This window comes from Asterias amurensis, chromosome 19, assembly GCF_032118995.1.
Source record: "Asterias amurensis chromosome 19, ASM3211899v1".
NCBI lineage: Eukaryota > Metazoa > Echinodermata > Asteroidea > Forcipulatida > Asteriidae > Asterias > Asterias amurensis.
In genome coordinates, this window is record NC_092666.1 from 14898894 (window position 1) to 14916265 (window position 17372).

The 17372-nt window shown below is 38.8% G+C and overlaps 1 protein-coding gene across 3 annotated transcripts in view; it reads right to left on the bottom strand.

The window, feature by feature from the left end:
• The window catches only part of LOC139951319 (uncharacterized), a 62462-nt gene that overhangs the window by 34740 nt on the left and 10350 nt on the right, over positions 1 to 17372 (bottom strand). Inside the window, exon 2 of one of the 3 annotated variants that reach the window (XM_071950149.1) lies at positions 17018 to 17203. In XM_071950149.1, the coding sequence (XP_071806250.1) occupies positions 17018 to 17094 (77 nt within the window). In that variant the 5' untranslated portion in view covers positions 17095 to 17203. Of the gene's footprint in view, positions 1 to 13453; positions 14058 to 17017; positions 17204 to 17372 lie in introns of those variants that run through there. The other 2 variants (XM_071950151.1, XM_071950148.1) reach the window with 2 other exon arrangements.

A 17372-nucleotide genomic window follows, 5' to 3' on the forward strand; every position in this document is an offset into this window, starting at 1 on the left:
ACTCCAAAAAATAATGGCTATAAAAACTTACTTGGTGAAGAGCGCTGTAGCTGTTGATAGTATAAACTATGTATTTTGAGACAGGATTTTCTTTGAATGTGAAGGTGGTTTAGATAGCTTTTCACCTGAATACATTTGAATCTGAGAAAAGATTCATGCATGAATGTTTTTCTGATTTCTCTGATTTTTGAGAGTTGGTGTCCATTTGTGAATGCTGCGGCCAGAGATGTGGTTGGTTCCCGCATGGATTCAATGTTCTTATGAAAATACCGGATTCTCAACAAATGGATACTTTATTTAGCTGGAACTTTGGAATGGTGACTTTTATTGTGTCTTTCTTTATAATGTTGCCAAAAAAGCAGAATTAAATTGACAATAAACAAACTATGGCTCTACCTTTAACTATGACCTGCCAGCAATCTTGAATGTATGCAATGTCAAACTCCACTTAGCAATTTTATTGTGCATTTTTTCTTTTTTCATCTGTGTGTGGGTTACCGCATTCTGAAAAGCCATTGATGCTTTACTAAAGACCGCTTTAAGAGTTGCCTGACACAAATTTGAGTAGTTTCACTCCTCATTGACAAGCGAAGTCTACCAATTATCACAAGACACAATTCATGTCATTGGTTTCTTGGAAGACTTGACAAAGAAAACTAAAGGCTTAAGTACAATTAATGTAGCGTGGAAAACGCAGACTGCGACGAGGGCTTTTTGTGGGGCCCACCTCAGGGGCTACTTCTAAAGGAACAACAAGTAGCACAGCAAAAATTAAAGAACGCTTACCATGGAACAACGTTCAAAGCAAAAGTGCCATGCCCTGTGACCGTTGGTGACTGGTGTCCAACTCATTTTTGCTAAGCAAAAAAAATGTTTCGGACTATTTTTGTGCTTTTCGACAGCTCCATGAAATTAGGCACAAGACAGCAGGAAATAAGTAAAATTTGCAACAACTGCAAAATTAAGAAAGTATCGTCAGGTCTTCAAGTTGAAATACATGTATGACATACACTGTGAACTCATTCAACTTGTGTGTCAATTATTTTGCACTACGCAAAGAAAATAAGAAAAACATACATCATGAAGTTACATTACTTGGATCATCACGATGCGTTCTCCTCTCTATGCCACAGCTAGAAAATAATAGAGCGCCCTCTAGAGAAGCGTAATAACTCAAAACACACAACAGTGTGCGTACATTTGCAAATGTTCCAACTAAAATCCATAGACACGATGTATGTAACTCAGTCTAAGAAAGCTGAAACCAACTTGATTTCTACCGTAGATTCAAATCAAAATCCCAAATCAAGAAACAAAACACGGATAATCACATTGTATTCCTGCGTAACGACGATTTTCTCCACCCTGCGATCCCGAGCCGATCGAACAGTTTCTTCCTATTGCCGAGCAATTTTGCCGGAGCTATTTTGCTTGATGGTCTCGCGAGGCACATTACAAGTAATCCATCCTCAATGACAATGAACTTAATGAATTAAAATGACTACTTGATGCGTGCAGGGAACGTGCAGGGAACAGCCACAGGATCCTCAACTTCCTGCCGTGTCAGATGACTGTTTCCTGTTTCTCACAATGATTCTGGTGTTTTGCTATCTCTAAGTTTGTTGGGCTCTTTTTGTAGGCTCAGAAAATTACATGGACAAAATTATGGTTTATTTTTGTAATCATACGGCAGCTGCTGTTTTTGCTGTAGAAACCCATGAAATTTGGAGGCTGACAACAACTTTAAAGAAAGTAACTGTACACGTATACAAAACATCCAATCATACAAATTAATCGTTCTGATGTGGCTTAAAAATCAGTGAACTTTCAGTTTCAAATTTAAACCAAACAACTAACAATATTTTGTTTTCACTTCTTTCTATAACTACATGCTGTACTTTTCTTCAACAGGGGAAAAGTGCAAAAACACGCACAAATACTTTTTGTTTTATAAAGGGACCTGACGTGTACATAAAGCCTTTGGATTGGGTGCTCCCAGCTATAAAGAGCATTTGTTATGAAATTAATATGGTTAGAAAGATGTCTCAAAACTAGAATTTAATGCATCACACAAATATCCCTTGAAATTGTGAAGGTTTTCCTTTTTTACTTCCTGGGCTAACCAAGTCTATAAATTTGTTGAGACAAATATTTGACCCCAGTCTGCCCTCTACCACCAGTGCTGACGTCAAACAAAGGAAATTGTGCACACGAACCAACACAAATCTTGGCCAATGATCTTGGGCTTTCTTTGACCTCAGTGTCAGGGGTCAAGCTGAACTTGAGACCTCATTTTGAGTTTGTACATGACAGAGTACACAATGTACCTTGTATTGAAGCTTGACATCCTTTAAAACCCTGTGACCATTTCCTGTTGTCTGTTTTTACACAGGTCAATTTACAATAAGTTTTCTTTTAACAGTATTGGGCTACTTTTTCTATAGCATGTGGCTACTTTTATAGCCCAAAAGTTCCCAGGCACCCAATGCAGTCATTTGGAAACCACATGATACAAAACCAAACTGAAATATTGTTATAATAAATACGTTTCTAAACTCTCCATTGTGACAGTATGTAGTTAACGTAAAAATGTTTATACAGAGACTGTTATTTTATTATTTTAAAAACAATTCTAAACTCTTTTTTTTGCACCATTTATTGATCAGCAATAAGATTTGCCAAATGTGAAAATTCCTGAAATTGACTTTTGAGTCTGGGTTTCCCCCTTGTTTTCCTTTTACAATACTTTGTGAACAACACATTCTGTAGTTTTGTGAAGTAATTTAAGGTTTTGTGAAGTATGGACTAATCCTACATTGTTAGTTTGAACTACCTTTGTGAAACCAGCCCGTGATCCCCTTGGCTAATCATTAAAAAAGTTACGAGCAAAACCTGCGTTCCTTCACCTCAGTACATTACAGTTGGCGATTTCCTGCCAAGTGAGTTTAAAGGCTGACGTTGAATCATAGGAAATACATGCTGCACACCATATCCTGTTGTAACATGTCTAATAGGCAACCCCCTGCTCTATAAAAAAACAAACAGCCCCCACCCCCCACGAAAAAAAAACCCCAATACATACACCAAATATGTTCAGTAGTTGTACATGTACAGGCCTTTATGCTTCGTTTAAGAATGGACAGGGGCACCAAGGCATTTTCTCCTTGGTAAAGGGCACCCCATCAGGAAATTGTAAACTTTTTACAAAAGCATTTCAAGGGCATCAAGGCAATGACCTGGGGGCATGGAGGCAATCACCTTTACTATCAGATCTGCATGGACCGTAGGGCAATAATACTATGCATTGGTTTTATATTCAGGCATTGCATTTTCTTTCTTGCATTTTCTTTCTTGGCAAAACAAATTTTCCTCTGGTTAGGGGCACAATTGAAATTTGTAATGGAATTTGCAAAGGGCACCACAGCAAAAATACAGGGCACCACAGCAATGGAAGACTTTTGGACGGTCCTTTTTCACAGTTCTCGCCAGTAGTTCGCGTGCTCAGACCTATGCGCAATACTGAATGTGTACGCACGCTCAGAGCTGCAAAAAAAAGAACTTTGTGTTCTGCTGCCGCCGATGCTCAAAAGTCTCCAATACCTGTGGGTGCTGTGGGTTATTTTGTGGCATGATGATGAATGCACCACCCTTCAGAGATAAATATACATGTAGCTTTAGTCGTCATCAATAACACGATGACGTCAAGGCAAGCCGATGAGCCAAGAACTGCTCAGTAACAAAATAAATAGACCCAACGAGTGAAGACATTTTTGAAAGATTTTGTTGTTGAATCCTACATCATGTAGGACAGATCTGATGTTTGGTCTTTGAAAAAAAAGTAGGAACATTTACTGTGAAGCCAGGGCTGATCTACACATACCTGAACATTTAAGTTGTTAATTAACTACCACTTATCATTTTCACATTTTTTTATAGCAATACCTTATTTTGATCACTTGTAATTTTCTCAAATATTAATGTACGTGTACAACCATTTAAAATTTAAAATCTGCAAAAAATTGACTTACATCATACAGGTCTTGTCATCTTGAAATAAAATTATTTAACAACAGTTGATGGTCTGATGTTTTGACACTAGCATATATAATCTCTCTTGAATACTTTTTGTGTGTGAAGACTAATTTTTTAAAGTCATAATACCTATAGGTCTTTGTGATTTGTAAGCAATTTGCAGCCAGCTAATTCTAAATTCCCTTTTCTTTACAACAAACACATTTCACCTATGACTATTTGTTGTATAAACCTTGGGGTAAAAGTTATTGGCCATTCCCGTTCATTCAGTCATGAAATTTGCTTAAAATGGTCAAATCAAGGATTCAATAAAATACTTAAAGTTATTACTTTGGTGACCTCATACTCATGGTGTCGGACTGATTTTAATGGCATGTGAATGACTGTCTACACGACCTCCAATTAAGTAGTAATTTACCATAACTTTACTAAACCACACACTTCTACGTATACATGTAGCAAAGGATTAAAATACGCAACTATAAGCTATAGGTTTCTATGTATAGTCAGGTTGCTTAGGTCCAAATTTTGACGAGATCGTGACCGACTGGCCCAAAGCACCAAACTTGGTAGATATATTGTTTAGGTCCTAGAGAAGATATTTAGAAGGGGTGACACCTGAAAACAATCTTGGAAGGGTACCTAATTTGCATAAATCTAAATTTGTGCACAATTTGCATATAAAAGCTTAAACAAAAAATTATGTGGTGATTTTGTTTTTCAGTTGAGTGCTGTATTCAGCCCTTTATTAATTAGGCCTATTGATAGGGTTCAAATTATGTATGTTTTACTTTAAAGTCAAAGTAGACTGATGCTTATAACTAATTATCACTAATTAAGACTAATTACAACGTAATTGTTAGTGATTTGACGAGTAATTCATTTATAAAGATTTAATGTACAATTTTATATATTCGTTTTATTATTTGCACCTACAATTTGGAGGTAGGCTTCAATAGCCAATTCAATGTTTTTTTTCCTTCCTGGCGTATTCACTTTGATATTTTAGATAATAAAGATCAGTTTTAAAAGCGTCAGGCAATACATACTTGATTGGGAATCCCTCCCTGTTACCAGGAATTTTGAGCATAACTGCCTGGAAAATTCTCTTCCGCCAAGTCTTAAGACACTAGTTGCCATGCTGCTGAATGTACCTAATGTAAAGCACCAAGATATCAATGGGTCACAGGTTTGTCTTTCCATAGCTCAGATGGTCAGCTTCAATGCAAAAAACAAAGCTTCTGTGGCAAAAAACAGCAGGCATTCCAAAGAAAAGGAGCCACCTCTTGCCTCTCTACAATGGGTTATGTATCCATACACTCACGAGATGCAACATATAATGAACATCCTGTATAGACTGGGCATCAGTGTAAGCTACGACCGTGCCATTAACAAGAAGCTTGTCTGCCCTGCAAATCTAACATAAGGTCGATGGTAAACTTGAAATTGCAAGAGCTACAGAAGTCTCCTGGATTCACAGATCTAATTTTCTCTTAATAAAGAAGGACAAGCTTGAGAAAGAAGATTACATTGCCTGGTCTGCCTTCCCTGCTTTAACTCAGATGCCTCCTTAAGATCCTGCTGCTCTTGACGCCCTCTTTCCCCTTTTACACGAAAAGGCTACAACCATTGACATGATCAAGCATAATGCTTGATAGGATGGATATCCAAAGGCAGATAACAACATATCTCAATCCATGCCAAACACCGCTAATTGCTGTGGACCAACCACTGTCTGTCCATGCCAATTTTGTTCAGTGGCGTTGGCCCGAGACATTGTATTGGGAGAAAAACACTTTTTAGTAACGTTGGTGGTCTCCAAATTGAGATGACTCTATAGATGGAACACAATTGGAGACTTTCTTGAAGGATCTGGTTGGACCGCTGCCTTATGTGAAGCTGGTGTGGGCTCCTCAGGTACAGCAGACTCCTTCCTCTAAGCTGCTCACCTCACTAGAACCAGGCATAGTCACAGTTACAGCCCAAACAGTTACATATCTGCAGAGAGAGATGCTTGGCAACTGAAGGTGGAGTCTGACAGTGGGATTTCTTTTGAAACGTGGAAGCAGAAGATGATTACGGCAAGCTCTACATTTCAGTACTGGGATATCATCTTGAAATATGAAACACTTTTGCTGATTTTCATCCGTGCTCATGGTATCCGAGATTTTGATCTCTTTGGGGAGGCTTTGAAGGCATTGGTGTCTTGGTTCTTTGTTCTGGATCCCACCTACGCTCGCTGGATCCCCATTCACACCCGAGACATAAAGGCTCTACCACAAAATATCAAAGAAGATGTCATACAAATGTGGGTTCTTCAAAAGACTCAACACGAATCCTCTTGCATGCCTCTTGACCATGGTCATGAACAAAACAACGTTGGTAAAGGGTCTGGTGGCGTGGTAGAAAATCCAGCTGCCTCCAGAATATGGATGGTTTCAGGTCCACAGCAAGCAAGACTGCTAAAGGAATTTGAGGACCAGTTCATGGACGGAGAAACATCAACATTTACAAGCAGCATGAACAGGGATGACTATGCAGGAGGTTTTAAGGAAACAAGTGAAGAGCCTCACTGAAGCAATCTCAGAAATGGGTAACCCCTTTCATTGAAGATTCTTCAGAACTGCTTGCTTTGGGCACTGGAAATTGTGCTAATAAAGATGTTGTTTCCAAAGTCCGCACAATCAAAGCCCTTGGCATTTCCCAGTACCAGAAGCATGTTAAGGATGTGATTTTAGACCGAAGCACCAGCATTCATAAGCCCATCAAAAGAAATTCTGTGGCCATTTGGCAGCGTCTGAAATCAAAGCCAAACATAAGTGCTAAGCAGCATCGTTCAAGTAAAAACAATGATTGCAATCTTTTCAGCCAGCTATACTTTGCAATTAAGTCAGTACCGTGATGGAGACTCAACACAATTCTTCGCCCATGAAAATCATCCTTGGCCATCTTCTCTCTCGGTGTATGGAGCGCTCCTCCTGCCGACGAAAAAACCTGATCAGGTAGAAATTCTGACAACAGATCAGCTAGACCCTCCCGTCATACTACCATGCCAAGTTTTTTTTTTACGATGATGCTATCGTCCACGCACTTCCTGCAAATCAAACTACATTGTAGTACATTCAATGAATCTGGTGAAAAGTTATTTCTCCCTTGGATCCAACAATTGAGGAATAGCAACCGAGTAGACATAGTGTGGAATACATACAAGAGAGGTATGTTTGAAGCAATCTATGAGGAAGAAGAGAGGAAAAGGTGTAGGAAGAAGGTTGCAGGGAACACTAAACTTCCTAAACTTTCTGCAGGATCCCACCAAGAGCTATTTCAACTAGTAACTGAGAAGGTATTGAACATGAAGTTTCCTGAGGCGAGCATCTGGACAACAAACTTGAAGTCTGAACAGCGTGCTTCAAACCGAGGGGTATGGTTGGACAAAGGTTGCATCTGACTGGAAACCTGTGTGGTCACTCATTCCAGAGGCAGCCAGTGTCTGCAGAGAGCTGTTGGAGTGCGGATGCCAAACACTGCTGCAGTGCTTCAGAAACGGCAGATGCCGCAAGGCTGTAGGCTTTCTTGCACAGCGCTGTACAAGTGCAGCGGAAGCTGCAAAGATCTTTGAAGATCTTGTCAGTCTAAACCAATTTTCCCCACATGGGACTCTTTTAATAGTTAAGACGGTAGTAACAACAAAATATAACTGTTTTGCATATTTCGAACCAGGATACTGAATTTATTATTATAGTGGCCATCTTGGATTTCTGACAACACATAGTTACCTAGGCACATCAGTTCATTAATGTTTTTTAAGTGCAGGATAAGTAAACAAAACCACCAAAGTAAATTTTTCAAAATGACCTTTGCTTAAATGATAAAAATGTACCGAAATTAGTGCTTAAATATAGGATTTTGCAGCCATTTTGAAATTATGTAAATTAGGTACCTTCCAAAAATATTTTTTGGTGTCACCCCTTCTAAAATTGATTTCTGGGGCCTATAGAAGGTACCTACCAAATTTGGTGCTTTGGGCCAGTCGGTCACGATTCTATCCATAAGCTACCTGACTAGTACAATCTCGGTACATGTTGGTGTGTAGAATTGCGTCGGTCGGCCTGGGGCGCACAACACTATCAATGAATGGTTTAATGCACCATTAACCATTCACAGTTCACTACATGTAATTCTTATGGCATATGAAACACAATGCATCGGACTTTGGTGGGGTTTCTTTCCCTTTTCTCTCCACACTAGCCATTCCAATAGGTTTTTGATAATAATTCAAGACGACTGGTATGGAAATTATACTTTTTCCATTTGGTTTTAAGTACAGAAACTGCCCGGGGCTGCTGTCACGGACAATGTGGCCTTGTAGGATATGTTTATTAAATAACTTTCTTTTGGTTCGACACTGGGTTAGGAATGTCCATTCAAACAGAAAGTTGTTATGATTTGGGATTATTTTTTTACGTTATGGGAAAATACAAACATTTGCACAGCACATGAGGAGGCATATAAACAGTAAATTATAAAAACATTCTAGATTTCATTCAAAAGGAACCATGCTTAAGGTGTGCCCTCTTTCAATAAACAGTGAACAAACAGAAAACTTGTTCAGCCCTAAGTGTGATTTAAGTGAAAACATTTCATGTTTCTCACTAAAATTGTTGATAGATCTCTAGAATTCAAATTTCATGAAAACCTGTCCACTATCGACTCTAATACGTACAAAGTAGAACAACATGAACACGGCCCCAATTTCAAATTAAATATTTTAGTTAATGAGAAATTACCTCTTTCTCAAAAACTACGTTTCTTCAGAGGGAGCCGTTTCTCACAATGTTTTAAAGTATCAACAGTTTTTCATTGCTTTTTAACAAGTAAGTTTTTATGGCAACAATTATCTTTAGCAATTACCAAACGTGTCATGGGGTCGATTTCACAAAGAGTTAGGACTAGTCCTAACTTAGGACTAGTCCTAGGAGATATACAAATTGCATTGATAGTGTTAAGTTAGGACGAGTAACTGGTCCTAACTCGAGATAAGACTAGTCCTAACTCTTTGTGAAACCCACCTCTGTGCCTTTAAAAGTAACTGGTCAGATGATGAGCACTATGTGCTAATAAGCTACAGGTGCACAGTGCAAATGACACCCTTGCCCAGCCTTGTCTAGCCAGTCCAGTGTAGGTTTCTAACATCCATGGTTTATCAAATCAAGAGGTCGCTGCCCTTCTCAAGCTCATGACACATCCTCTCTTGGTCTATCTTGTGATGACCGAAATCTTTGCACTTTTTTTTGTACTTTCAGTACAAACACATTTCATTAGCTCAGGACTAATGTATAAAGGTCATTAAAGGGAAGATAGAATTGGTAATCAAGTGCTCTTATTAGGAACACGTTGCCTTGGATCGGACGAGTTGGTCTATAAAAAGCGTTTGTAACCGTTTGTTATAAAATGCATATGGGTAGAAAGATGTTTTAAAAGTACAATACAATGATCCACACAAATTTGCCCCAAAATTGCGTGGTTTTCTTTTTATTTTGCAAACTTACACGGTCGGCTTTTTAGGGGAGTCAAAGATTTGACTCCCTTAAATGGCCGACCGAGTTTGTCGACGAGGTAAAATGAAAACCGTGCAATTTCAAGGCATGTTTGTTTGGATCATTGTATTCTACTTTTACACCATCTTTCAACCCATTATTTTATAACAAACGGTTACAAACGCTTTTCAAAGACAAACTCAACCGATCCAAGGCAACATGTTCCTTTTAAAACTAATAGCATTAAAAACTATTTTGTTAGAATGGAATGACATGGAAGAAGGAAATCTTCCTCCATGGAATGAGAAGCGATACTGCTCAGATTGTGTATTCCATAAATGGGCACCAAGGCCAAGGCCAAGACCAAGGATCAATTTCAAAGAGCTGCTTTTAAAGCAGAAAATATTTCTCAACTATGGTCTGCTAAGCAGAAATGATCAGCATAAGACCAAATCAACATGTGACATGGGGGTTTGACTAACCTTATTCTCATAAGCATAGTTTTACTTTGGTCAGGCCATAGAAATAGAATCCGGAGAATGCTGAGTGTCTCATTGTGCGTGCGGTGAGACCATTTTTATGGACGCGCATACGCCATTTTTGTAACGCGTGTATGGCAAAATATTTTGCAATATAATTTTGCCATACAATGACATCATCATTGACCAATGAAACACTAGAAATGGTCTATGTGCGCTGACATCTTGCCATTTTGCCATACGCGCGTGTCACACGATTATAATTTTGCCATACGCGCGTATTGTGCGGTATTGATACGCCGCGTCCACAGACGACACAGAGGGTGGCCGAGCTCAGCGTTCTCCGGGTTCTATTTCTATGGGTCAGGCCCAATTTTCATAAAGCCTGAATAAATGCACAAAACTTTGCTAAGCACAGAAAAGTCTAGCTTAGCAGAAATAGGTTACCAGTCCAAACTACCCTAAGTTTGCATTGTTGTTGCTGGTGCCCGACTAAATTTTCTGCTTAGCAAAGAAATGTTTCAAGCTGTATTTTCTGTTTCATACTAGCTTTGTGAAATTGGTCCCTGTGGCCTCCATGTACAAAATGTAATCCAGGCCACAGCCCAGTTTTATAGAGCTGCTTTTAAAGCACACAATTTTGCTAAAGAAAAAAATCCTTGCTAAGTAAAATCAGATTAGCGGCCAAGACTCCAATCAATTGTTAGGCCAAGTAAACAACAGCTAAATACCAGTCACAAGCAATGTATATTGCATGCAATTTTGGCAAGTAACATGTGTAGCAAGCTATTTTTGTGCTTAAGCAATGTTTTTTTTATTAAGCAGTTCTATGTAATCCAGGCCTGGTATCCATTTACAATGTACACCCACACGTTCACAACAATGTGTGTATCATCTCATCTTCAACCCTTAGAGCTTTCACCAGATGTTGCTGACATTCTTCCAGTCATTTTACAAAATGTATATATTGATTTCTGCTGAGTGATTCCTATAATGTACATGATACATGTATATTTATACAGTACTATGTATACATGTACTATTGATTCACAGAGTCTTCCCTAGCTTTACAATACACACTTCAGCTCTCAACCGTTCTACCACAATTTTGTAAGCGTTCTGGACCCCAAAAAATTGAAGTTTGTACATGTACAAACTTCAAAATGTTGGGTCCAGAATGTAGGTTCTTAGGATGAATTTTACTTGTTGTTTGCATTACAGTGTATCTTGGTTTGAAAAGCCCTGTGCAATCAAAAGCTACACAAAGTTCTCAACTGGGTCGTAGCAAGAGTTCTACCTAGGATTGTTCATAACTGTTGAGCGTTCTCGACTCAAATAGTTGAAGTTTGGAGGTCCTGGAATGGTGTTAAAGACACTGGACACTATTGGTTATTGTCAAAGACCAGTCTTCTCACTTGGTGTATCTCAACATAATTATGCATTAAATGACAAACCTGTAAAAATTTGAGCTCAATCGGTCGTCGAAGTTGCGAAATAATAATGAAAGAAAAAATCACCCTTGTCACAGGAAGTTGTGTGCTTTCACATGCTTGATTTTGAGACCTCAAACTCTAAATCTGAGGTCTCAAAATCAAATTTGTGGAAAATTACTTTTTTTTCTCTAAAACTACGTCGATTTTAAAAGCCCTAATATGCAATCAAAAGGTGAACAATGTATTCAGGTGGGCCATTCTGGACTCAAAGTTTTGAAGTTTGTAGCCTGTTCTTAGATTGTATTTTACTTGGTGTTTATCTTGGTTTTAAAAACCCTGTGCAATCACAAGATGCACAAAACACACTTTTAAAGTTCTCAACTGTAACAGTTGCCAGAGTTCTACCTAGGATTTTTCAAAACTGGGGAGCATGAGGAACTCAAATTTATACAAATTTGAGATACTCTGAATTTGTTTTACTTGGTGCTTAAATCTCAATTCTAAAAACCTTATAAAAGCCCTACTGTATAATCTGGGCTCGGGCATTTTTAATCACTTTCATCTTTAAAACTTTTGTGAATTCATTGTCTGAAGTAAAAGTCGACAATAATAATTAGAATAATATCAATCATGTGTATGTACTGCACTTTGTCTTTTGAGGTTTGTATTTTTAAGGCCAGCGTCTTGCATCCTCATTATGTTCAAGGTCTGGATCCGAACAACCTTTACCCATCCTGTTCTCCAGACGACTCGCTTCCTGAACTCAAAAACTTAAAAACTATTTACTTTGTCCCTGGTATTAAGAACCAAGCACACCAAAGTGTAGCTCATGCAGGGTCCTCCCCAGGATTTTTTCAAAACTGTCTGGAATTCTGGGCGCAAATTAGCAATGTTTGCATACACGTAACAAACAGTTTAGACTGATGTTAGAGTGATGTTAGAGTGATGTTAGTATGTATGTAGCTCTAGTAACACGACCATGGACAATGGGAGTGGGGGCAATGGGAGTGGAGGCAATTTGCTTCCCCAATACAAGTTGCTTGCACTGAAGTTGTTTACTCCCCAACTGAAAGTAGATTGATCATAGAAAATGCTGCCACACCTAGGGTCGACTTCACAAAGTTAGTCATAACTTTAACTACTTTAACTCAGGACTACCAGGACTACATGTACATGTAGTCCTATAGGAGTTAAAAAACTAAAGGCTCAGTCCTAAATGTAAGTTAAAACTCGTCCTAACTTGAGATAAGACTAGTCTTAACTCTTTGACAAAATCGCCCCAGAAGGTCATCGTGTAGCTCTTAATATTACATCATCACAGACATCATGTACAGTCACCAACTAGTGATCAAAATTGGCTTATTTTAAGACGCTCAGCTACTTAGTGACTTGCTTCTAATACTAAAAATCATATTATTATTTTTATTATCATTATCCAAACGGGACTTAAACCCACACTCTGCTATTCAGAAACACAAGCGGAGCTCAAGTCCAGTACTTGGACGAGAGTCACTGCTGACAAAAAAGTCTGAAACTGGAATCCAGATCTGAGGAGGTAACATTACATTTGATAACCCCAGGAGTTATAGATTCCAGGGAGCTTTTTAGTGCTTTTAGCACTAGAGAAGTAGATAAAAGAGCATGAGATATTTTATGTGTAGCAGGCCTGCACCTGATACTTCACTGAGGCAACAAAGACGATTGCCTCCATGCCCCCGTGTCATTGCCTTGGTGCCCTTAAAATGCTCTAGACAGTAAAAATAGGGTGCCCTTTACCAAATGCTTTAGTGCACTTGCCCTTTCAAAAACGAAGCATACAGGCCTAGTGTAGAAAATGACATCAGTTTTTGTTGACCGTTTAAAAAGTCTAAATTCAGATAAAAGTCTGAAATTTCTCATCCATGTTCCATGCAAAACAAAAAGAAAATTTTAAAATGACGATGAAAAAGAAGAAAAGAACACAGCGACTCACCTGCATGTACTAGACGTACTTAAGGCTCGCTTGAATCCTTTAGTTCCAGCAAATGAAGACCTAACACGTACATTCTTCTTACGAAACATGACTCAAGTCAATGACGTTTGTAGATCACATTAAACTAGTAACTCCAAACTCTATCCGTGGTGAGAAGTCAATGGTGGCAGGCAACATTCACCAAATTGGATTAAAGACCTGACAAGCTTTATATTGTATTTAAATTTCACAGCTCACTTGGTGATCTGAATGTAGCGAAGCAGTAATGAGCTCGGCACTTTGGAGTCAGAGTATACCCAAACAATGTCAAAAATCAAATTCTTTTTGAGCAGTGATGAGCTTTTCTTATCGTCACTTCGGAGTCAATGTCCCCAACAATGTGAAAATCCAACTCTATTTTTTACTTTCTAGTCTCTACTCAAGTCAAAAACAACGCCCAGGCTGGGAGTAGTGTCAGAGATTGATTATTCAGTTCGATCCATTCAAAGCTATGTAGCTTCATCATCCGTGTGTCAGAGTTAGTTTTTCCAAAGTAGTTTCAGGAAAAGAAAAACAAACTTTTGAATTCTAAATCAGAGTTTCACTGAGTACAATCATGTGAACCGAATACTTCCTGATGGTTTTGTTAGAACAATACGACTGTGGTAAAGCTAGGAATGATAGTGAGTTCCTACAACCAGTGACGTCCCTTGCATTGTTGAAGCTCATTTGGAATCGATCCAAGTTACTCCTTTGTTTTTCCCAAACTGAACATGTGACCAACATCACGTCAAGCCGTTCAAACTGAAAGTTGTTGAAAGCGTGTTGCCGAGGTTTTTGAGGTTTATTTAATTCCATAACCTTGAATCTGACGAGCTGGTTGCACGAACAGCAACTTTTCTGCCGTTTACAAAATGTACAAATTGGTTATTTCAAAACAACACGAGTACGTGACTTGGTGGCTTCCTGGTTCCTCCTTTTGACCGAAACAACAAGTAAAATAATTGACGTCAGGCTGAAGGCTCAGGCTATACTGACAGTGACAGTGACAGAGAACATCATTGCGACAACTCTAATCATGTAAACCAAATTAAAATAAAACATACGGATAAATTTGGCTATTGTCAAAGACCAGTATTCACAATTTTTGTGTCCCAAAATCACACATGAAAAAAAATAACTGTCAATCTTTAAACTCAACCGGCTGTCAAAGTCGCACAAAAAATAGTGAATTTAAAAGCTTATAAAGTGTTTTCAGGGTTGTCACACATCAGGTTTTGGATTCGCAAGATCAAAACTATTGTCTTTTTTTGCTGATTCTCAAAACCTACTCATGCATAGAAATAGTGCACAGCCACAGTCGAGGGTACACTTTTTGTAACAACGATACACCAATTGAATGACAGACCATTGAGTAACTGCTTTGCAGATCTTGAAGGAAAGGGAAGGGGTGTGATAGTCCATGGAGCCGGTTAGACCTACAAATCATTTGCTAAACATTTATGTGCAGTACACACAGTAAGTCAGTTCATATTGGTTTGGCTATACACTCCATCCATCATTGGTTTGGGAATCTAGGAAGAATGTGCTACTGTACATGTAGTAGACGTCAGCAGATGAAGGCGAAGGGTCAGAGTGCTACATGTACACTGTCCGTGTGACTTCAACTGCGCTCTGTCCTTCAAAATCACATAGAATTCTAAGTTGACATTTGAAAGAACAGAACTTGCCCGATGGCAAATGTTGGCATTATAGTAAGGTTACCATCACAAACATTGTACAAATGTTACTTTTGTCTTCCGGAAACAAGACTTAGGATATGAATGAGTCACATACATAGTGTACATGTACGGTGTAGGAAAGGTGGGTTCGTTCAAAGACTAAACATTGAACGACGGGCGCTCACATGAAATAAGTTCAAGAGCGAAAAAAAAAAAACACTAAAGATTGACACACGTACTGTACAACGAAAAAGGAAGCCAAGATTACACATGCTTTGTGTTTTGTCGACTTAAAAACACCTCGTGCAAACAAACTATTGGTTCCATTGGACCCAAAGAAGGGTGCTAAAACATTTCGGGTGGGTGGCTTAACTTTGTCAGAAGCAGGCCTGGAACTATATAGAGGTCACATATGTCAAGGCCTCTGTCACCCCTGGTCTTGGCCTTGATGCCCCTTTAAGGTTTCCCATGACTTAAAGACTTTCCAATGAAAGTGTTCTTTGCAAATTGAAAATGGCCTTGCGCTCTCAAAGATATAAGTCAAAACATGTACGTGATTTAATTCCACAAGCTCTCTGAAATATCACATCAAAAGAAATGCCTACAAATAATCGATGAGGTTGCAATCATCTGAGACTGTCGAATTTATTCCAATGCATTAGGAAGAGGATACTGCATGAGTCGTGTAATCCAATTTGGGTGATGACGTTGCACAGGTACTGGTAGTCCTACATGTACATCGCATCCAGAGATAATCTTTCACAATCATAAAATCCAGATGAGTCAACGATTCAATATTGCACAAAATAAGCAATTATTTCCACAATGGGGTTCACCTTGTTTAAAATCTTACAGTCAAAGTTCAAAACTGAAAAAACTATGCAGCTCAGAAGAGGACTAAAAAAAATCCACGCTTGCTTATTCCGACATGTTCAAGAGACAACACTTTTAGACCAGAAATTTTATCCACAAACCTTGTCCTAAAAATGGTGAAGACTCAGGAAGAAGCTCAAAACAGAAACTCCGCAGCTCCGAAGATGACTAAAATCAAATCCGTGCTCACTTATTCCATCATGTTCACGAGACGACACTTTTAAGTTAGAAAAATGATCCACAAACCTAGTCCTAAATATGGTTAAGACTCAGGAAGAACATGAGGGTGTTCAGGCCAGACGTCGGACGGTAATGTACGACATGAATCAAACGCTAAATTTAGAAATCCCTCTTTCCCCCTAGAGGAGGGAAGAAACTTTTCTGAATCATACTTGGTGAGAAAGTTGAGCCACGTGGCGGAGCACACACACCCTAGAAGTTGTATCCGATCGGTTGGCATTCAACACCGACCGATTGCTATCAAATTGCCCTACAAGAAATCTGTTTAAAGGGATGGAGCATTACATCACTGGTGGTTCCTTGAAGAAAAAGCTCAGATTAGAAACGGCTGAACGGAGCCCAAACCAGAGCCTGAGCAAAAGTAGTGGTTTTGCAAAGGCCCTCAGTCTCAGGTTATTTTTACAAGCAGTACGAATACATGAAATGCATTAAGAACCATGTCACATGAGGTAACTTACATTTTACAGGCAATGCAAGTTAAAACACCTGAGGACCAGTCAGAATTCTCTCCAAGTGGTCCAGCTGGCTAGTTCAGTGTTAAAAAGCTCCCCTATTTCATTTGAATAAGGGAATATTGAAAATACTAGTCCTGCTTGCCAGTCACTAAAAAAGTTAATGGCAAACCTTGACATTGCGAAGTGGCTGCTTCAAAATGCCTGAAAAAAGAGTATCCTGTGTGACATGATCTTACATGTACTATTGGTCAAGGGTCTCCTGACAATGTCAAAGGTCAAGGATCAAATTTTCTTACCCATCGAGAATGTCAAAGTCATCACTGCACCCTACAACAGTGGGGCATGATGCACGGGCTGATGATACTTCTGCCATTACCACCTCTGGAACCAGCCCTCGTTGCTATGTTGTACAGGCAGAGTGGGACGGCTACCCAGAGGGCGGAGCGACAGTTAATGGAGTCATCAGTTCACAGCCTGGGTTCCTAGTGGAAAAAGAAATAAACATGAAATGTCTTTGGATTTTTTAAACTAAAAAGTAAAAGTAGGTTTTCTGTACCAGAAACTGATATTAAAATATTAAATTATTAAAGGGAATTTTTGTTTAAATAATATCATGTAGTATCAGTGCTCAATTTCATTAAGCAGCAAAAA